Source organism: Sorghum bicolor, chromosome 3 (assembly GCF_000003195.3).
Source record: "Sorghum bicolor cultivar BTx623 chromosome 3, Sorghum_bicolor_NCBIv3, whole genome shotgun sequence".
In the NCBI taxonomy this organism is placed as follows: Eukaryota; Viridiplantae; Streptophyta; class Magnoliopsida; order Poales; family Poaceae; genus Sorghum; species Sorghum bicolor.
In genome coordinates this window covers 6,481,245-6,503,742 of record NC_012872.2, presented here as the reverse complement: position 1 = coordinate 6,503,742, position 22,498 = coordinate 6,481,245, and the positions used below count along the sequence as shown (strand labels likewise).

The 22,498-nt window shown below is 46.0% G+C and overlaps 3 protein-coding genes across 6 annotated transcripts; all 3 read left to right on the top strand.

Moving 5' to 3' along the window:
• Nucleotides 1,776-2,623, top strand: LOC8060818. Its single transcript, XM_002457339.2, has 2 exons — nt 1,776-2,218; nt 2,306-2,623. Exons 1-2 carry the CDS (start codon nt 1,859-1,861, stop codon nt 2,621-2,623), a joined length of 678 nt encoding a protein of 225 aa, XP_002457384.2. The 5' UTR covers nt 1,776-1,858.
• LOC110433833 (protein NRT1/ PTR FAMILY 8.1-like) lies at nt 5,405-12,045 on the top strand. 4 transcript variants are annotated; one of them, XM_021456604.1, is made up of 4 exons: nt 5,405-5,695; nt 9,787-9,948; nt 10,085-10,302; nt 10,392-12,045. In XM_021456604.1, the coding sequence occupies exons 2-4, from the start codon at nt 9,840-9,842 to the stop codon at nt 11,808-11,810; spliced, it is 1,746 nt and encodes a 581-aa protein (XP_021312279.1). In that variant the 5' UTR covers nt 5,405-5,695; nt 9,787-9,839; the 3' UTR covers nt 11,811-12,045. The 4 variants fall into 4 exon arrangements, with proteins under 4 accessions (XP_021312279.1, XP_021312280.1, XP_021312278.1 ...); XM_021456605.1 differs by having other exon boundaries at nt 5,514-5,695; nt 9,773-9,948; XM_021456603.1 differs by lacking the exon at nt 5,405-5,695 and adding an exon at nt 8,593-9,017 and having other exon boundaries at nt 9,773-9,948.
• Nucleotides 13,625-22,314, top strand: LOC8060816 (limonoid UDP-glucosyltransferase). Its single transcript, XM_021456606.1, has 3 exons — nt 13,625-14,047; nt 19,246-19,248; nt 20,805-22,314. The coding sequence occupies exons 1-3, from the start codon at nt 13,736-13,738 to the stop codon at nt 21,891-21,893; spliced, it is 1,404 nt and encodes a 467-aa protein (XP_021312281.1). The 5' UTR covers nt 13,625-13,735; the 3' UTR covers nt 21,894-22,314.

Here is a 22,498-nt window from a genome sequence, read left to right as displayed (position 1 = left end):
AAATCAATAACAAATAATCAAACAAACTAGCCATACGAACACATGATCAAATAGTCTGATATAAAATCTGTCGTCCAAAGTCGCGAGGAATGAGGGCAACGGGGTCCGGAGTCGCGGCAACTCGCGGTCGCGGTCTCCGTGTGCGTGACCGTGTGAGATGCGGCACCGCAAGGGGAGAGGAGGGAGGAAGTGGGATGGGGAGGTGAAAACCTAGGGTTGCTTTATATACATTTTTACTGGGCTTGGACTGTGTGGTGGTAATTTGACCCATGATTCATAGAGTTGGGTCAGGTTTAATTTACTCATGAGTTAAAGGATATGGACAATGCAGTCTCATATCTTTACCCGCTTTACCCGCTGGGTAAGACTTTTGTCTCATTAACTTACCCATGTGTGAAAAAATAGCCATTTCTTTGCCCTAATAGGGTTTTTACCCGTCAGGTTACGGGTTTTGGGTAGAAATTGCCATCTTTAGTATGGATGTTTCCTTATCACCATATATAGTCTTACAAGTGAGGCTCATGGATCATATCGAGCTTGTTAAAAAGCTTAAGGTTTTGCGAAGGTGCAAAGAATGTATCATTCTGCACAAATGATGATCATGGCAGAGCTAGGGTGTGTGATAAGAGATTTGTTTTAGCATCATACTGACTGTCAACACAGATAAGAGACACTTGCAAATAAAAATAATTTGAATGTGTATGACTTTAACAAAGTGACATGCTTATTCGAACATTATTATAAAAAATGTATTACTTTCATTTGGGCTATTGCATTTAAAAAATATATGATATTTAAAACCACACTTAGATTCTTGATACACATCTAATTCTATATTTAATTAATGACACTATTTAGCTACATCTTTCTTGTACTATATTAATAAAAAAATACATGCACTGTGATATCCAATTCTATAATAGATTAATGATAGTACTAGATAGCCATATCACTATAGTAATGAATTAATAAAAAAATATATCTGTGATGCATCACATGATGTATCAAATAACATACGACTTTATAAATCGTATCTAATTTTGTAACAAATTAATTACTATAGCACATATCAACATCCTTTCTTAATTAATTAATATAAAACATATGGAAAAAACAATCATGAAAGACATGTTTATGGGATTATTAATATCATAAAAAAATACAATACTTGTGGTATTGCATTTTTTAAAAAAGTACATGGTATTTAAAACCACACTTGAATTTTTTATTCATCTAATTCTATTAATGACACTATTTAGCTGTATTTTTCTTGTAATATATTAAAAAATACATGCACTATGATATCGTTCAGCTGTATCTAATTCCACAGTGGATTGATGATACTAAATAGTCATATCACTATGGTAATGAATTAATGAAAATATATCTGTGACTTATCACATGACGCATCAAATAATATACGTCTTTATAAATCGTATCTGATTTTGTAACAAAGTAATGACTATAGCACACATTCGCTTCAAATAATATACGAATTTATAAACCGTATCCGATTTTGAAACAAATTAATGACTATAACACACATTTGTATCCTTTCTTTCTTTCTTTCTTAATTAATTAATTAATATAAAGCATGAAAAACAATCATAAAAGCATCTAGTTCTATAGCGAATTAATGATGGAAACCCATAGCCATATCTCTTCTACAATGTGATACTAAAAAATGCACATGACAGACAATGTCCTCTGTCTACCAGTCCCTATAAATAGGTCTCAATGTCCTCTTCGATTACCATCCACCATGGAACGCAATAGTTACCCCACCAAGGATACGAGATTTAGGCAGAGCGACAATGAAATTTCCCCTTTGCACGAAGCGCTAAGGGGTAAAACAACCATGCCAACTCTTTCTAGCAGTGAACCTAATGACCATGCTCACTCCTTCAAGAGCTACTACAATAATAGTGAAGCAATACCACACCAACTCCACTCAGTTTCTACTCCCATACCACCAACTAGCATCATTGCATCAACAAGGCTGGAGCAAAGCTTGAAGAAAGAGCAAGAGCTTATGCGCATGTTTCTGACAACTCCTGTAAGTGAGGATGCTCGAAGGAAGGCTTTGTCCTTAGAGCCCCAGTCAATAAAATCTTTGCTCCAAGGAGACCCTATGGCTATTCTCCAAGCCCACTTTGACATTGCTGGAGTTTCTGATCCTGGTCCGATCTTCCACGACCCTGCCTTGCATGTTCCTAAGGTCTTGTCCCCATCATTTTTTTTACTTTTTATCATTGTACTTAAATTATGGAACTCTACAAAATCTCTCACATTAATCTACATGCAGGAGAGGATGCACAAAACTCTTGGATCTTCATCTTCATCCCATGATGACCTTTATGGGAAAATACCATATGCCAAACCAACTTTCTTTAATCAACCCCCCGTGTCCTCACTTGTCCAAAGAGAGCAGCATGTGCCAAGTGGTTTTCCAAGCAGCAATTCTTATGATGCCATCAAAGAGGTTATGGGCTCTACAATTAATTTTAGAAGAGTCAAGAAGCAGAAGTACACATGCAAGCTGTGTAGCGCTGTGTTTAGCTCACAACAAATGTATCATAGTCATATGAGCTTGTTGCACAGCAAAGGAATAGGGAACAATTAAAGTGGTCCACCATCCCCAACAAATATTCTTTTGGTGCTGTAAACCACCACTTATGTTAGGACAAATTGTCTAAGTGGCTTCTTCCCATCAAGTGGAAGTAAATGGAATTTAATAATAGTATGAGTAAAATAATTGCATATCTATAATGAACAATTGAATTAGTGTGCAAGGACATATGATGCTTTACATGAAACAATTTGTTATAAAAATTACAAAAACTATTGCATACTTTCAAAAAAGTAATTTAGAACACTAAATCTTTGAATTCAATGTATGTGAAAACCATAACCGTGAAACAACATCAAAACTTGTGCACAGATCATTAGGATTCTTGAACATGCATAGGATGCCACAAACATAATATTGGGCTAGAAAAATACTATGTTTAGCAATTTCAACAAATCTATAGTCGATCATATGCCATTTGACTTAGTGATGGGAGAGGTAGCAGTGGCGGCGACTTAGTGATGGGAGAGGTAGCAGTGGCGGCGACTAAGGAAGAGAAGACAGATCTCTTTTGGGGTCGACGAGGGTGGTGATAATGAATCCCCAAGCGATGTTAATGATTTATCGCCTTCATTACCCTCATAATCCAAAGATGACTCCGGATGACTTAGCGGTAAACTTGTCCTCTGTAACATCTACTTGTCAAGCATAACTTATAGATAAACTCAGTAACTTGGCTAAGTCAAAAAAATAGATGTAACTCTAAAAAACTTTGGGGGGACAACCGCCTAGCCAACCCCAAAGGATTGACTAGAAATAATTGCCACAAGCCTTACACTTTTAGAACAAGACCTATCATGGTGGAATATAGAGGATGGACAGGGCTGTCACCACTCTCCACATACCACTAACTATCCAAAGGCCGAGCCATATCCATAAGTAAGTATAGCCTAAGCACAATGCTTAATCTTTGAACTTGCTACATCGATCTGAGCTTTTGATGAATGAGGTCCAAGCACCCTATCCAGATGGTGGAACCAAGCAGGAAAAGGCCACACTAAGACATAACTTATTCTACAAGCCTATAGCAAGCTCCAAAGCACATTTAGCTAGATAAGCAAGCATGGACTAAGTACAAAGCAAAAGTATATTCAAAATAAGGGTAGTGTACAAATATGGACAGGTACAAAAGAAGAAAAGTAGAAAAGACCTGTAAGACTCAGAAGACTCTTCTAGACACCAAGCAGGGCTCCTACTCTAACTCTCTCCCAGTACTAGCCTAGCAGGCTAGTAGTGGAAGATAGACTATTATCCGTATAAAGTTTCATAATTTTGTTATTTTATTTGTTAATAAAATAAAACTCGCATTTTCTCTTCTAAAAATCATTATCACCTCATTAAGGTTTTGTTTAGTTCTAAATTTTTTTTTGTAAAATAGACACGGTAGCACTTTTATTTATATTTGATAAATAGTTTTTAATTATGGATTAACTAGGATCAAAAGATTCGTCTTGCAAATTACAGGTAACTATGTAATTAGTTATTTCTTTTATCTATATTTAATGTTTCATATATATGCTACAAGATTCGATGTGACGGAGAATCTGAAAAATTTTGCGATTTTTTTTTGAACTAAACAAGGCCTAAAATATTTATGTGACCTGTTAAAGTCACGGAGAAAGAGGGAATTCGCAGGAAACTTTCAAGGTCCTACCATGGCAGAAAGTTCCTCATGGGCGACGTGATTGGTTTTGTCCCCAATATAGGCAGTGGCCCTAATTCCAAGGAAGGAAGGGCATGTACAACCCATAGACGGCTTGCTGTCTGTAAGTTATATACAGACAGTTAAATAGACAGCTTGTACAATCCACAGACAGCTAATCATTTATTTGACTATCTACACACATTAAATACATACATACATCTATGATCAAGCATGAATAAGATCTCTTCGTGATATTTTGTTGCTTCTTTAACACAAACGATATCACGGATAAATAAGATGGACACAAATATATTATTTCTTTAGAACCATCAATTTAATATGATATATTAATAAGTGTAAAATACAAGTATATTTATTAGCATCCGATTGTTGCCTATGTGATTTCTGAACGAAATGCCGGAATACCTTTTGAACGTATGCAAATACTTTGGTGGGACATTCAATCGAACACCTAGTGAGCAGCTGAGAAGCGAGCCTTCCGTCCACTGCCTCTTTGAGGCCATGACTGCTGCAGCAGTGGTGCCGTCAGCGTCAGGGCACAGCTGCCATGAGGGCCTCTCCCATGTTCCATTGAACACCAGATGAACTGCGTGCCACACCTGGATCCCTCACCTCGCCGCCTGGAGACGACACTCCATACAACGCTACTTCGAAGGGCCACAGCACCTGGGAGCACGAGCCGCTGCTGTCGTCTCGCGAGACGACGGCCCGGCTGTCTCTTGTGTCAACCAGGGGTGTTTTTACAAAAAATGATGGTATAAAGACGGCTCGAAAACACCCGTTGTACGTGCCCTGACAAGTTGAAGAGGACGATGGCCGACGGGCACGAGAGGAGGAGGGTACGCAGTCAATTAGCTGTGCTCCAACCAATCACCTACCTAGCAATAGCATACTACGCGGTCAATTAGCTATACTCCTCCGAACAATCAGCTAGCGCTCTCACCTCCCCACACATCCCAACGAGAATTAATACACGGAGCAACGGCGTAGCCGCGACGCACCGGACGTCATCCATCCCCGACCCGTCGATCGCGATCGCGTCGGACGGAGGAGTCCACCGCTAGCTGCTAGGAAAGGAATTATCGGCAGATCGCGTTCACTCCACCGGCGCGGCGGCACCAGCACCGAGCCGAGCACGGCGGGTTTGCCCGTGCGTGCGTGCGGTGCGGCCCGCTCCGTCCGTCGGTTATAAATACGGGGTCAAAGGCAAGGCGGTTGTTTCGTCGCGCTCCTCTCCTCCTCTTCGGCCAGAGACAGACAGGGAGCGGGGGAAGTTCGGTCGACGACACGATCGCAGTGCCGGCCGCAGATTCTCCCGTCGCTTCGCCGTCCTCCAGCCCCGACACTAGCAGCGCCCGCCCTCGCCCTCGCCCTCGCCCTCGCCCGGCGGTCCAGTCCAGGTACGGCCAGCCTCCCCCTCCTCTCTCTCTCTCTCTCCCGTCTCCTGCCCCGGCTTCTCCGATCCGTCCACGAGCCTTGGTTGGAACCAGAGACCCGCCGCTAGAGGAATCTCGTATCGTCCGACGACCCATTGTTTGTATTTTCTCCCCTGTTTTGCCATAATAATCGCGTCGTCTCTCTCGTTTTAGTCACGCTCTTCGTTTTCAGATTTTCCAGTCCCCTTGTTTTCGACTGTTGTATTTTGTTTCCTCTTTGCCATACCCATACATATGGCACTGTGGCAGCATATTCCGGCTGTGTAGAGAGCTGAGACAGTGAACGGGTCTCTGCTGTTCTGGTGGCCTCTTTCTCTTTGGATATTCAAAGATTCCCCGGCCGTCGTGCGACACCTTTCTTCTTCCTGGCACGTGTATTGGTGAGAGTAGCAGCTTACGCTCGCGGCCTCGCGCGCATGCAAAGGAGAGGTAGGCAGGTTCGATGAACCTGGCTGCTTTGCTTTGCTTTGCTTTGCTTTGCTTTTGCCGTGCCAACCATAAAACCGCGCAGAATTCAGGTTGTAGCCGTATTGATCACCCTGCTCGTTTATAGCAGCAACACCAATGCTAGCTAGCTAGCACACTGTCTTTGGATTGGATTTGGATGGCCGGCCACTGCAACTCCATCCATCCATCCATGGCCTGGGAGTCACGCGGTTAGCAGCCTAGCACCCTCTTTTGCTCGCATACTCCTCTCTCCTGATCGTCGCCTAGCGCTTGCAGCGCATTCATTACTACCACTACTCATCCTACATTAATTAACTAAATTAAATTAATTAAACAGCCAGATGTTGGGTCATAATAAAACAATAATGCTGTCATCATCTGGCACGTCACCGGATACTCATCTCCCGTCATGTTGAATTGTTGATATAAATCAGTATTCTCGATTCCCTCGTGTCATTGCTAGTGTGTGCGCGGTACAAATTAAAGAGATGTTCAGATGAGTATAGTATTATTATATACTGTGTGCTACAAACAACGCAGTGGCGTCTCTCTAGCGTGCCGCGCGGAGGGTAAAAATATGGGTTCTTGTCATGTGTGCTACGTATATATAAGCATTAAATCCACTTTTAGCCTCTCAACTATTGATCGACTTTAATTTTAGTCATCAACTATAAAATCGTATGGACAGAGCGGTTTTGAGCCACTTTGAGCGGTTTTTTTTTCTTTTCTATGGACTATGGTTAGTGAATTTTTGAAGCATTGGAAATTCATTAAATCTTTTGGGTAGCCTTGTCATGATGTTCTCTATGCAGAAAAAATGTAAAACTATGGAAGTTAGTATTTTTTGGATGCTAAAAAATTAGCTCTTTTAATTAATAAATACATGTTCTATGATTTTTGTACGATAATATATATATATCCTATGATCATGAAACTTTTTGCATAACTGTTTTATACTAAGATAGACCTTCAAAAAAAGTTTAAGATTAATTTAATGTTGTTTGCTTATGTCCCTAATTTATATGTAATTAATAAAGCATATAAATTAGGGATACAAACAAACATCATTAAATTAATCTTAAATTTTTTGAAAGTCTATCTTAGTATAAAACAGTTATGCAAAAAAGCTTCATGATCATAGGATATATATATTATCCTACAAAAATCATAGAACATATATTTATTAATGAAAAGAGCTAATTTTTTAGCATAAAAACACTACTTATTTTTATAGTTTCATATTTTTCCTTCATAGAAAACATCATGACAAGGCTACAAAAAAAAATGATGAATTTACCATGCTCAAACAATTCACTATAAAATTTACAGGTTTAACCATAGAAAAGAAAAAGGAAAAACCGCTCAAAGTGGCTTAAAACCGCCTTGTCCTCTCTCCGGGTGCTAAAAGTGACCGGTTTTGATAGTTGAGGGTGAAAAACAGACGGTTTTATAGTTGAGGTCTAAAATTAGACAACCAAAAATTGAGAGGCTAAAAATAGACTTAATCCTATATATAATAACATAACATCAATAATTGGACACGCGTAACCTGGGCCGCGAAGACTTTTAGTCAATTGCACAAGCTAAAGCAACGAAGAAAGTACTAGAGTATCCGCCACACTCGCCTCATTCATATATTAATCATGAATCTGTTGAAAGATTCCCTTCACCATCAACCTATAGTTCTCCCTTCGTTCCTAGACCAATTTTTAGAGTTATTCTTAAACTAAACATTTTTATTTAACTAAATTTATAGAAAAAAAAGGTAAGGTTCAACATATTTCTCTTTGAATTGAATAATTCCATGGATTTAATTTATTTAAGGACAGAGATAATATTATATTATATTTATAACTATAATAACATTCAAAAAGTTTTTAGATAAGAACTAAACAAAAGATTATTCGCCTAAGTTTATCTGTCGAATCTATAAATTATTCAATAGTATTTTTTTCTTATAATAAATTAAGGCCTTGTTTAGATGCGAAAAGATTTTGGATTTCGCTACTGTAGTACTTTCGTTTGTTTGTGGCAAATATTATCCAATTATAGACTAACTAGGATCAAAAGATTCGTCTCGCGATTTACAGGTAAACCGTGTAATTAATTTTTATTTTTATTTATATTTAATACTTCATGCATATGTCGAAAGATTCGATGTGACGAAAAATCTTGAAAACTTTTTGGTTTTCGAGGTGAACAAGGCCTAACAAATAATACTTTACACCATGACGCCAAACAACCGGTTGCGAGTCTAGAGAAGAGATGGTTATTCACTCACCGCGACTGCCACGTCTCGTTTCGAGGATTCCGAAGGCCCCACGCGCCAGAGGCCACCTGTGTGCTAGTCGGCTGCTAGTCGCCCGGTCCTTCCACAGCCACCAAAAGGGTCAGTGCACGTGCTGGCTGATCTCTGTCAGCCGGCTGTCACCAAGCCAGCCACACCACGCCAAACCAGTCGCCATAGCCGCAGGGAGCGCCGGAGAAGAAGATCCCTCTCAATGGTCGCCAACTCGCCATAGCCACAGGACACCAGTCGGGTCAAGGCGTCCAATCCTGCGCGGCCGAGCTTTGCCCAGAGACCATCATTGCTCCTCATCTTTAGTTTTTAGTGGGACTGGGAGGTGGGAAAGAAAGCGGCAAGCAGCCATCAAAAGAGGCCCCAAAGTTCTTGGTGGCCTAGCTGGATTGGATTGATATTTGGACGAGTGTTCTTCTTGGCTACCCGCCTACTTCTACTTCGTCTTCTTGTTGGCTGCGCACGGCGCCAGCAGCATCTCCCCACGGCTACGAGACGAGACAGGCCGTGCGCTTCTTGCCCTAGCCCATCGAGCAGCAGGTGCGTACGAGCGGCCTCCTCGCCTTCCTGATTCCGTCCTGCCATGGCATCTGCATCAGCAGATGCCAGATGGAGTGGAGATTTGGAGAACCCCGGCGATTCTGAATCTTTTTGGTTCTCTGCTTCGTCAGTTCGGGGTTTTTTTTTCCTAAGGTTTGGCGCCCAATTGCTCTCGGCGTGGGTTGGGTTCGTCGTGATTTCCTCTTCCCTGTAGTTCACTTTGGCCACTAATGATTGCTGCGGTCTAGTGTCTGAAACTTTTACTTTGCGGGCTGAGTTAGATTCGTTTCAGGTAGAATTTTCTTATAGATTATTCTGCCTTCTGGCTGATGCTGGCGAGCTATTGCTCAACGATTGCGACGGACCTGTAGTAGTGTTCATGAATCATAGCTCGGTGAACAATTCCTCTGCTAGGCAGGTCTATCTCAAATTCGGAGCTTGCCTGTTGTTGTGTGGAGAAATCGAAGTGGTTGATAGTGAAACTGAGCAAGATTCCCCTTTTCGCCTCCACTGAAGTGTGCAGTAAAGGCGATGTTTCTTTTCTTTATTGAAGAAATTTGATCAGTGTACTGAACTGTCTGTTGCTGCAGTTCTTCATGTTCACACCTAGTAATCTGCTAATCATCATCGGGTTCGTTTTTTTATTAAAAAAAATCTGCTAATCATAGATGACACTGCGATTGTTTCTGATTGTCCATGATTTCTTTTGCACATTGTTCACATGCAAGAAGGATCGTTCACACCCTGAAGAATAGTTGCATATTTGCAGGACACAGGAGGCCACTCTGACTCTGAGCTTCGCATCACCTGCTGACGGACGCCATGGGAGAGGTCGCGGACATGTACACCCAAGACGGGACGGTGGACAGGAAGGGGAATCCCGCCCTGAAGAAGGACACCGGCAACTGGAGGGCATGCCCCTACATCCTCGGTCAGTACACTCCTCTCCTGTGTTTCTTTCCAGGAATCGTCCATTGCTGCTCTGCTTTGTGCTTGCTCTGTTTGTTTGTTTGTTTGTTTGTTTGTTGTCCACTCCACTGATGGCAGCTGATACATACATGGTTCAGCGAACGAGTGCTGCGAGAGGCTGGCCTACTATGGCATGAGCACCAACCTTGTTCACTACATGAAGACCCGGCTTGGCCAGGTGAACAGCGTCGCCTCCAACAACGTCACCAACTGGTCAGGGACGTGCTACATCACGCCACTCATCGGCGCCTTCTTCGCCGACGCGTACCTGGGGAGGTTCTGGACCATCGCCAGCTTCATGGTCATCTACATTTTCGTAAGATCGTTGCTCGAATCAATCCGTGGTTTGGTTTTCTTTTATTTGATTTCCCATTGCCATGATCTGACATTCTGACGATTTGACAGGGACTGGCGCTGCTGACGATGGCGTCGTCGGTGAAGGGGCTGGTGCCTACGTCGTGTGACAATGACGGCGTGTGCCACCCGACGGACGCGCAGTCGGCGGTGGTGTTCGTGGCGCTGTACCTGATCGCGCTGGGAACGGGCGGGATCAAGCCCTGCGTGTCCTCCTTCGGCGCCGACCAGTTCGACGAGAACGACGAGCGGGAGAAGAAGAGCAAGAGCTCCTTCTTCAACTGGTTCTACTTCTCCATCAACATCGGCGCGCTGGTGGCGTCCACGGTGCTGGTGTACGTGCAGACGCACATCGGCTGGGGCTGGGGCTTCGGCATCCCCGCCGTGGTCATGGCCATCGCCGTCGTCAGCTTCTTCGTGGGCACGCCGCTGTACAGGCACCAGAAGCCCGGTGGCAGCCCGCTGACGCGCATCGCGCAGGTGCTCGTCGCGTGCGCGCGCAAGTGGAACGTGGCCGTGCCCGCCGACAAGTCGCGCCTCCACGAGACGCTGGACAAGGAGTCCGGCATCGAGGGCAGCCGCAAGCTGGAGCACACGGACCAGCTCGCGTGCCTCGACAGGGCTGCCGTCGTGACGGCCGAGGACAGCGCCGCGGGGGCGGCGACGGCGACGAGCCCGTGGCGCCTGTGCACGGTGACGCAGGTGGAGGAGCTCAAGAGCGTGATCCGGCTGCTCCCCATCTGGGCGAGCGGGATCGTGTTCGCGGCGGTGTACTCGCAGATGAGCACCATGTTCATCCTCCAGGGCGACACGCTGGACCAGCGCATGGGGTCCAAGTTCAAGATCCCCTCGGCGACGCTCTCCATGGTGGACACCATCAGCGTCATCTTCTGGGTGCCCGTCTACGACCGCGTCATCGTGCCCGTCGTGCGCTCCTACACCGGCCGTCCCCGAGGGTTCACGCAGCTGCAGCGGATGGGCATCGGCCTCGTCGTCTCCATCTTCTCCATGGTGGCGGCGGGCGTGCTGGACATCGTGCGGCTGAACGCCGTGGCGCGGCACGGCCTGTACGGCAAGGACGACCACGTGCCCATCTCCATCTTCTGGCAGATACCGCAGTACTTCATCATCGGGTGCGCGGAGGTGTTCACCTTCGTGGGGCAGCTGGAGTTCTTCTACGACCAGGCGCCCGACGCCATGAGGAGCATGTGCTCCGCGCTGTCGCTCACCACCGTCGCGCTCGGCAACTACCTCAGCACGGTGCTGGTGACCATCGTCACGCACATCACCACCAGGAACGGCAACATCGGGTGGATCCCGGAGAACCTCAACCGGGGCCACCTCGACTACTTCTTCTGGCTGCTCGCCGTGCTCAGCCTCCTCAACTTCCTCGTCTACCTCGTCATCGCCACCTGGTACAAGTACAAGAAGACGGCCGATGATATCCCGGACGCCAAAGGGGAGCACTGATGGGCAGGGCAGTTGACACTTGACACTACTACAGCATGATGGCCGACTCAGTGAACCGAGATGGCGAAAATGAAGTGATTTCTCTCTGTGGTCGTTAGCTGCCGGTTTGTTTTGCCAGAGTCTGTGTGCTTAAACGATACTTTTAGTTCACTGTAGATGCCTGGGGCGAATCCATTGTTCAGATGTCATGTGTTGGTTTTATATGCGCAATGCTCGATCCCAATGATCATATCTAGATCTATGAAATAAGTTGAGCTCTTACTAAAACCGCGAATTATCGAATCCAAAAGAGCAACGAAACCATGTTAAATTTTTTAAGCTTGGACAAAAAGTCCATTTCATCTTCCTTAACTGTTATGTAAGTTCGATTTACTTCCCTCGATCAGAAAGGGTTTTTTTTTCGATCACCAAATGGAGCGGCGCTCCATTTACTGTACTGAAAGAAGGACCCATGAGAACAGGCTCAAGGTTACACCAAATCGATCTGGCATTCCAGGGGCAGAAAATACATAGGGGTGGAGGAGTGAGCAGATTACATGGGACTAAGACATTCTTGGATATAGGCTTTCCATTCCAGGCGCCGATCAATCCTCTATCCCTCTTGTAGCGAAAGGCCAAATGGTCTAGATCATTGATTATCCCGCACAGGACAACAGTGGGTGAGACATCTTCATCGTTGAAGATCATTGCATTCCGAGCCTTCCAAATGTGCCATAGGGAGATGAGCATCACATCGATGACCTTGGCGGGGAGGTCCAAATCCAGCCCGATGCACCATGGCTGCCGCTGAAGGCCTTCAGAGACCGTTGTATGGAGGAAGCGCCAAATTCTGCACTCTCTGGGGCACGAAACAAAGATGTGATCACTATTCTCAAGCATGTCGTTCTTCAAAAAAAAGTCTCAAGCATGTCGAAATGAAAGAGCCAGCGAGTTAAAAATACTGTTCACTTGATTTGTTGTGAGAGAAAATACTGTTAAATGGTAGGTTCAGCCGGTACGGCGGGCTCAGTGGCGCCACACAGACCATCGCAAGAGCGTTCCCGCACGTGGAGTGCAGCGTGCCGCCGGTGCTCCCGCTGACACCCGCCGTGAAGTACGTCGCTGGTGACATGTTCATGAGCGTTCCGTCAGCAGACGCTGTCTTCCTTAAGGTACCTACGGCCATCTACGTCGTAGTAGATGGGAACAAAAGGTCAGTAACAACCAGTAGTGACATATATGGCCTATTTAGACGTAAATATCTTAGGCCTTGTTCAGTTGGCAAAAACTGGTGAAAAAGGACACTGTAGCACTTTCGTTTTTATTTGACAAACATTGTCCAATTATAGAGTAACTAGGCTCAAAAGATTCATCTCGCGGTTTACAGATGAACTGTGCAAATAGTTTTTGTTTTCATGTATATTTAATGCTCCATGCATGTGCCGCAAGATTCGATGTGACGGAGAATCTTGAAAAATTTTGCGAACTAAACAAGGCCTTAGAGTGAAGAGTCATGTCGATCGCCTATTTGATCCTAAGAACTATGTCAAACTTTATAAACCTTGCCTGGATCAATGTCGCAAAACACAAGGACACTGCACAGAACCACATCGTAGAAAAAGAACTCGACGCGCCAGAGGAAAAATTGGTACTGCTACTGAGCTTATGGTGGCCAAGCACAAGCAGGACCAAAGAAAAAACTACAAAGTAAATGAGAATAATAAATGAGTTAAAATACAAAAGTGTTTTTGTATTGATACGCCAATCGTCATCTACCATATACAATATACACGCAGCCTCACGTTATGTAACATAATGATTAGATTAACATAGCCAGTCGATGTGTCGTGCGCCGGGGTTAACTGGAAACTAGAGTAATTAACTATTGCTTGATATATACGTACAGCCTCCAAAGTTCAGAGGAGCCAGCGAGCAGCAAACTCACCATGTCGTCGTCGTCGTCTCCTATGCCCCACGTCCTCCTGGTCTCCGCTCCTCTGCAAGGCCATGTCAACCCTCTCCTCGTTCTGGGCCGTCACCTCGCCTCCAGAGGCCTCCTCGTCACCTTCTCCACCGCCCCCCATGCCGGCCTCAAGTTTGGGCACGGCGACGGCGCGACCGTCGACGTCGGGCGCGGCACGATCCGGTTCGAGCACCTGAAGGGCGGCGCCCTGTGGGCCTCGGACGACCCCCGCTACCACGACCCCACCGGCGGTCTGATGCGCCACCTCGAGGAAGCCGCGCCGCCGGTCCTCGCGGTGTTGGTTTGATCTCCCACCAATATGGCCCAACGGCCTTATTGGGCCTTGTCTCGCGCCCTGATCGGGGGCGCCCAACCCTATATGGTTGGTGGGCCCCCGTCGCACTGCGCTATAAATAAGAGGTGGGGGCCGGCGGCACTGTTCACGAGTTGAACAGTTGCCACTCCTCCCCACCGACATCTACAAACCCTAGAAAACCCTAGCCGATCAGGGAAGCGCAGCCAGCGACGGGAAAACTCACCGACGCCGGATCTGCGCCACCTCGACATCCGCATCACCGCCACCATCGACGTCCTCGAAGATCCACTCCACCACCGACGTGATGGCCTCGGGATCGTCTTCCGCCGCCCCTGCTGCTCCTTCTCTCGACGGTCTAATCCTATTAATCCCGACTCATTTAATTGTATTTACTGTTTCCATTTTAGATCTTGTATAGAATATGTACCTTGTTGTTTACCAGTTAAAGATTGTACCCGTCTAGATCTACTACTAGTCGATCCTATGCACAGATTATTTCTATCAATGGTATCAATCGCCTTACTAGTTAGTGGATCCAGATCGGGATAGAAAGATCACAGAAAGACCAAACCCTAACCCTAGAACAAATATTAAAAAAAAAAAAAAAAAAAAACACACACACACACAGATCCGCGCGGCAAGGGGCACCACCGCGGGGCCACTCGACGGTGCCGCGCGCGGCTCCGGCCGCACGCGTGCTCCGGCGAGGGGCGCCGCAGCGGCGCTGCTGTCCTTCTCCGGTCAAGTCGCCATGGCAACTGCAGGCCCGGTCTCGAGCTGGGCATGGCAAAGAATAGGAGAGGGACAGGACAGCAAACAGAAAAGAAAGAAAGAACAGGGGAGCAGCCGGACAAGTCCCGGCGGCGCCACCATGCCCTTTTTTTTGCTGTGACAGAATAGAGAAAGAAATGGATTAGGGTTTAGGGAAGCTGGCTGTTGGGTCCTTTTATTCCAGCGAGAATGAAGGAGAGCCGTCCGATCCAGATCAATGGCTCAGATCGGCTAACGCCGGAACGGGCCAGATTTGGCCCAGGCGGGTGCAAGCTTTCCCGGCCCAGGCCCAGGTTGCGGCCTGGGCGCGGGGGTACACTGCCTGCAGCTCGTTCGCGGGCCGAAATCCGCCAGGAGCCCAGCTAATCAGAAGCAAAAAAAAAAAAAAAAAAGAGCACTGCTGCTGGGCCGCGTACAGAGCTGGGCCGCGACTGCGCCAGCTGCTGTCAGGCCGCGCGTGCGCCAGCAGCCGCGTGGGCCGCGAGTGTGCCCAGGCCAAAATGGCCATCTACTCAAGAATTAGCTCAGTTTTTTTTTTCTTTTTCTTTTTCCAGAAGCAGTTTTATGCATATTTAATTAAATTTTGCACAGATTTCTTTGCTTTTCTCTGTATAATTTTTGTCCAACGATAATTTTGTTCAGAGAACAGTAAAGTATTCAGATGTTTCTGGAAAATAGATAAAGAAATTATTAAAGTTTCCGCTGCGTATTTACAGATATTTGTTTCACTATTAAATTCGAACCAACGGGAGAATTTAATCTTTGAACATAGATATGTTTTCCAGATTATTATAATATTGTTATTATTCTGACCAACGTTGATTAATGGCAGTATTATGATGTGATTAAAAGATTATTATGCATTAATTCTATTTCTGCCCAACGGTGATATAGTTTTATTGCATAAACAGTTGTATGTTTTAATTTTGACCAACGTTGATACTAAGGCATACAATTGTGATTATTTATGTTCTCACCCAGAGGTTTGTGTTTCAGGAGCTTACTCGTTGATGACGTTCATCAACACTATTCCACCACTCAAAGGGGACAACTACGTTGAGTGGAGGAAAAAGATCGACATGGCCTTCACCTTTGCTGAGGTGGACTGGGTCCTTGACACAGAGCGTCCCGTCCAGCCCGTGCCACCTGTGCGGGCAACAGATGAGACAGATGATGCATGGCAGAAAAGAGAAAGAGAGTTTGCTCCCATCCAGATGTCTTATGACCTTGAAAAGAAAAAGTGGGAATCAGCAAACAAGAAATGTAAAACGCTTGTACAGAACACGATGGAGTCTCACATATCAGATTCCATTCCAGTAGTAGACAGCGTTAAAGATTACCTAGATACTATAAAGAGGCAGTTTACTGGCTCTACAAAAACGTATGCAACAGAAATGATCAAAGAACTGATCTCACAGAAATATACTGGTGGTGGCACTGGTATTAGAGAGCACATCCTTAGAATGAGTCACTTGGCATCTAAAATCAAAAAGTTCAAGGATCTCACCATCACTGATGCTTTCCTTGTTCATTTGGTTTTTGCGTCGTTGCCAAAAGAATTTGAAACCTTTGTTGTTAACTACAACATGCAACCAGAAACATGGGACTTAGAAAAGACTATTGCTATGTGTGCTCAAGAAGAAGAGAGAATCAAAGCCTCAAATGGTGGTTCAATCAACCATTTGAGGGACAACAAGAAAAAGATTTACAATTCTCCTTCAAAGAACAAGGGAAAGGGCCCTATGCAGCAACAGGGCAAGCCTTCCACCCAGCACCAGGGCCAGAACCAGTCTCAGTCTACCATGCAGCATCTCCCTCAACAGAACCAGTTTGTAGTGAACCAAAACCAATGTCTCTACTGCAAGAAAGAAGGACACTACAAGAAAAGATGCCCTGATTGGCTACAGATGAAACTCAGATCATGTGGTGAGAATATTATTACCTTTGTAAATGAATCCCTGTATATAAGTTATTCTAAATCCACTTGGTGGGTTGACTCAGGTGCAACTGTTCATGTTGCTAATTCTTTACAGGGGTTCAGCTCGACAAGGACGACAACAAGAAGAGAAAGACACATTAGAGTGGCGAATGGAGTCAGAGCAGATGTTGAAGCTGTTGGCGATGTCTCCCTGGAGCTTGCTAGTGGCTTCACACTTTTACTTAGAGATGTCCTTTATGTTCCTTCGCTTCAGAGAAATTTGATTAGTGTTTCACGTTTGGACGATGATAATTTTGCTTGTCATTTTGGTGATGGCAAGTGCCAGATTTATTGTAATAATGACTGTGTTGGTGTTGCATTCCAACAACAAGATCTTTATTTATTATCGCTTCGTGAAACAGTGAATTCCGTATGTGATGCTACAGAAAACACGTCCTTGTCTCAGAGTGAGAATAGAAAAAGAAAGCGAACTCAAGATGTATCGTCGAAATTATGGCATTGTCGTTTAGGCCACATTTCGAGGGGGAGAATAGAGATATTAGTAAAGAATGAAATTCTTCCTCCACTTGAGTTCTCAGAATTAGATCAATGCATAGACTGCATTAAAGGAAAATTTGCAAAGAAAATTAAAAAGAATGCCAAAAGAAGCACTGGGATTTTAGAAATAATCCACACGGACATCTGTGGACCGTTTCCTGTGAAAAGTATGGATGGCTATGACTCGTTCATAACATTCACAGATGATTACTCCCGATTTGGGTATATTTATCCAATTAAAGAAAGAACAGAGGCATTAGATAAGTTCAAGATATTTAAGGCTGAAGTTGAAAATCAGCACAACTTAAAGATTAAGATAGTCAGATCCGACCGTGGAGGGGAGTACTATGGTCGGCACACCCCTTATGGCCAAGTTCCTGGACCTTTTGCAAAGTTCTTACAGGAGCATGGCATAGTAGCCCAGTATTCTACACCGGGCGAGCCTCAGCAGAATGGAGTAGCTGAAAGACGCAACCGTACCCTGATGGATATGGTGCGAAGTATGATTAGTTACTCTACATTACCACTAAGTTTGTGGATGGAGGCATTAAAAACCGCCATTCACATTCTAAACAGAGTTCCCAGTAAATCGGTGCCTAAAACACCGTATGAGTTGTGGACAGGAAGAGTTCCCTCGCTAAGCCACTTGCGTGTGTGGGGGAGCCCAGCTGAGGCTAAAGTATTTAACCCAAACATTGGAAAGCTAGATCCCAAAACAGTCAGTTGCCATTTCATTGGCTACCCAGAAAAATCAAAGGGTTATCGTTTCTACTGTCCAGACAGATATACAAAGTTTGTAGAAACGAGACACGCCGTATTTCTAGAGGATGAGCTGATCAGGGGGAGCGTGGTAGCTCGAAAGATTGATCTTGAAGAGAAGCGGGTGTATGCACCCACTCCGATGATTCAAGAGCCATTTTTTGAATTACCCATTGTGAATGCACCAACAGTGCCCGACACTGTGATGCCAGAAACAATTGCTCACTCTCCTGTGGCAACAACAGATGAAAATGAGGAACCTGTCCTTCAGGAGCCCATAGAAGAACCAGTTGCCACAGGCGAGGGGGAGCAACAACAGCCCCAACCAGATCAAGTGCCAACTGTGGAGGCACCGAGAAGATCTCAAAGAATCAGAAGGTCAGCTATCCCAGATGACTATGAAGTTTTTAACACAGAGGAATTTCATATGGAGGGTGATCCCACCTCATATGATGAGGCCATGAGAAGCGCCAACTCACAGAAGTGGCTAGAAGCTATGATAGAAGAGATGAAATCCATGAACTCCAATGGAGTTTGGGATTTAGAAGAAATTCCTAAAGGAGCCAAAACAGTAGGCTGTAAATGGGTCTACAAAACCAAGTATGACTCCCAAGGGAACGTAGAAAGATTTAAAGCGCGACTTGTGGCAAAAGGCTTTACGCAAAGAGAAGGGATTGATTACAATGAGACTTTTTCTCCAGTCTCATGTAAGGATTCCTTCAGGATCATAATGGCTCTAGTAGCACATTATGATTTAGAATTACATCAGATGGATGTTAAGACGGCTTTCCTACATGGGGATTTGGAGGAAAATGTTTACATGGCACAACCGAAAGGTTTTGTCGTGGAAGGAAAAGAGCGAATGGGATGCCGCCTAAAGAAATCCATTTATGGATTAAAACAAGCTTCAAGACAGTGGTATTTGAAGTTTGATGAGACCATAAGAAGTTTTGGGTTTAAACAGAATGTAGAGGACAACTGTGTTTATGCAAAGTTTAAGAATGGGAAGTACATCTTCCTAATCTTGTATGTGGATGATATCCTACTCGCAAGTAGCGATGTCGGTCTACTGCAGGAAACAAAGAAATTCTTGTCCTCGAAATTTGACATGAAAGATCTTGGTGAAGCATCATATGTTTTGGGCATAGAGATTCACCGAGATAGAACGAAGGGGGTATTGGGATTATCACAGAAAGCATATATAGAAAAAGTTCTAGAGAGATACAATATGCACAAATGTAGTGCATCACCTGCACCGATAGTCAAGGGCGACAGATATGGGGATTTTCAGTGTCCCAAGAATGAGTATGAGCTCAACCAGATGAGATCAGTTCCATATGCTTCGGCTGTTGGAAGTTTACAGTACGCTCAAGTATGTACTCGCCCTGACTTAGCTTTTGTTACCGGGTTGCTTGGCAGATTTCAGAGTAATCCAGGTGTGGAACACTGGAAATTAGTAAAGAAGGTCTTGCGTTATTTGCAAGGAACAAAGAGCCTCATGCTTACATACAAGAGATCAGATTCCCTACAGATAGTAGGATATTCAGATTCAGATTATGCGGGAGATAACAGAAAGTCCACGTCAGGCTATGTATTTACTCTCGCAAATGGAGCCATATCGTGGAAAAGTAAATTACAGACGGTCACTACATCGTCCACAATGTATGCCGAATTTGTAGCATGTTTTGAGGCGTCGGGGCAGGTGAACTGGTTAAAGAAGTTCATACCCGGTTTGAGAGTGGTTGATAACATCTCTAAACCACTACAGTTATACTGCGATAATAATCCAGCAGTAGAATATGCACACAACAATAGGTCAAGTGGTGCTGCCAAACACATTGACATAAAGTACTATGTTGTGAAAGATAAGATCCGGGATCATGTCATAAAGCTTGAGCATATAAACACTGAAAAGATGCTTGCGGATCCGCTTACCAAAGGCTTACCACCCAGCGTGTTTAGAGAACACGTAGCCGGCATGGGTTTAAGGGAAAGCCTATGATTCCTGGACAAAGAGGCCCAAAGAATAACAGAATTTGTTTCAGATCAGAGAAGTGTATTCGTAGCTGTCAAGTCTATCGGCGATAGACCGTGATGATGACGCAGCTCTATGCACTAATTTGTGATGAAATAAATAAGGTAAAAGAGTTTGAAAAGAAAGAATACAGACAAAGAATAGAGTGAGATCAAGGGGGAGAATGTTGGTTTGATCTCCCACCAATATGGCCCAACGGCCTTATTGGGCCTTGTCTCGCGCCCTGATCGGGGGCGCCCAACCCTATATGGTTGGTGGGCCCCCGTCGCACTGCGCTATAAATAAGAGGTGGGGGCCGGCGGCACTGTTCACGAGTTGAACAGTTGCCACTCCTCCCCACCGACATCTACAAACCCTAGAAAACCCTAGCCGATCAGGGAAGCGCAGCCAGCGACGGGAAAACTCACCGACGCCGGATCTGCGCCACCTCGACATCCGCATCACCGCCACCATCGACGTCCTCGAAGATCCACTCCACCACCGACGTGATGGCCTCGGGATCGTCTTCCGCCGCCCCTGCTGCTCCTTCTCTCGACGGTCTAATCCTATTAATCCCGACTCATTTAATTGTATTTACTGTTTCCATTTTAGATCTTGTATAGAATATGTACCTTGTTGTTTACCAGTTAAAGATTGTACCCGTCTAGATCTACTACTAGTCGATCCTATGCACAGATTATTTCTATCACGCGGAGCTCATCCGGCGGCAGTCCGGAGCCGGCCGGCCGGTGTCGTGCGTCGTGGCCAACGCGTTCGCCCCGTGGGCGACCCGCGTCGCCGGCGGCATGGGCGTCCCGCACGCCATGCTCTGGACGGAGTCCTGCGCCGTCCTCTCCCTGTTCTACCACTACTTCCACTCGCTCGCGGACTTCCCGTCGCGCGACGCCGGACCAGGCGCCACGGTCGCTGTCCCCGGGCTGCCACCGCTGGCCGCCGGCGATCTGCCCGCCCTGATCCACGCTCCCGACGAGTTCGTCTGGCGCCAAGTGCTCATCGCAGACCTCCGCAGCCTCCGCGAGACGGTGACATGGGTCCTCGTCAACACCTTCGACGAGCTCGAGCTCCCGACCATGGAGGCGCTCCGCCCGCATCTTCCTGTCATACCAGTCGGTCCGCTCTGCAGCGAGGCAGAGAGCCACGGTAGTGGCCACGACGACGACGGCGACTGCGTGGCGTGGCTCGACGCGCAGCCGCCGCGGTCAGTGGTGTTCGTGGCGTTCGGGAGCCTCCTGCAGATCAGCCGCGACGAGATGAGCGAGCTGGCGGAGGGCCTGGCGGCCACGGGGCGGCCGTTCCTGCTGGTGGTGCGCGACGACAACAGGGAGCTCCTGCCCGACGCCGGCGACGACTGCCTCGCCGCGGCGACCGGCAGCGGCAGCAGGGGCAAGGTGGTGGCGTGGTGCGATCAGGCGCGCGTGCTGTCGCACGCCGCCGTGGGGTGCTTCGTGACGCACTGCGGCTGGAACTCCACCGTGGAGGCGCTCGCGTCCGGCGTGCCGGTCGTCACGTACCCGGCCTGGGCCGACCAGCCTACCAACGCCAAGTTCTTGGCGGACGTGTACGGCGTCGGAGTCCGGCTCCCGAAGCCGATGGCGCGTGACGCCCTCCGCCGCTGCATCGAGGAGGTCATGGGCGGCGGGCCGGAGGCAGTGGCAGTGCGGGCAAGGTCCGGGAAATGGAAGGCCGAGGCGAGCGCGGCGCTGTCCACCGGCGGCTCGTTGGACAAGGGTATCCAAGACTTCGTCGCCGCTATACTGTCAACATGTGCTGGTACGGTTGAATAACAGTTGTGGTAATACCGGCCGGTTCCTTCCTGTTGGTTCGCAGCATGTTTTGTCAACTGTCAAGTGGCATGAATTTACTTGTGGTGGCTGTCAAGTGTCAAGTACCTATCGTAGCTCGTCCGTAGCAAGGTTAGTCTCAATGTGATTTCATTAAAGTTTTACGGACATTAAATATGCTGATGTGGTACAATATTAATAAAGAGAGAGATAATAAAAGTTTTATGGGAGCAGAGAGAGTTTCATCCCCATGAAACTCTTATGTTTCCAAAATCAGATGCGTCAGAAACTGGGACATGAAACTTCTCATTGAGACTGACCTAATAGTTCCTTCTCTATGTACTCTCGATCCCGTCCCAATATACGAGAGATGGTTTGATTGGTGCAGTCTTTAATATTGTACTCTCTCTGTTCCAAATTATAAAATCGAACTCAAGACTTGAGAAGTGGTACCGAGGCCACCTAATCGACTCAGCTTGGCATCTTGAGTTAGTCCTCTTACAATTACCAAAATGTGAGATCACCAAGTGATATAGGTGATGTCGATCACTAAGAGTAATAAGTACAAACTCTCCTTGGACCTAACAAAGTCTAATGAGAAGATTGGA

Bases quoted from the DNA above. Each gene is read 5' to 3' on its own strand.
- LOC110433833 (XM_021456604.1), top strand. From the start codon at position 9,840: ATGGGAGAGGTCGCGGACATGTACACCCAAGACGGGACGGTGGACAGG. The intron at 9,949-10,084 runs GTCAGTACACTC...TACATGGTTCAG, and splicing joins GGCATGCCCCTACATCCTCG to CGAACGAGTGCTGCGAGAGG. The intron at 10,303-10,391 runs GTAAGATCGTTG...ACGATTTGACAG, and splicing joins TCATGGTCATCTACATTTTC to GGACTGGCGCTGCTGACGAT.
- LOC8060818 (XM_002457339.2), top strand. From the start codon at position 1,859: ATGCCAACTCTTTCTAGCAGTGAACCTAATGACCATGCTCACTCCTTC. The intron at 2,219-2,305 runs GTCTTGTCCCCA...ATCTACATGCAG, and splicing joins CTGCCTTGCATGTTCCTAAG to GAGAGGATGCACAAAACTCT.
- LOC8060816 (XM_021456606.1), top strand. From the start codon at position 13,736: ATGTCGTCGTCGTCGTCTCCTATGCCCCACGTCCTCCTGGTCTCCGCT.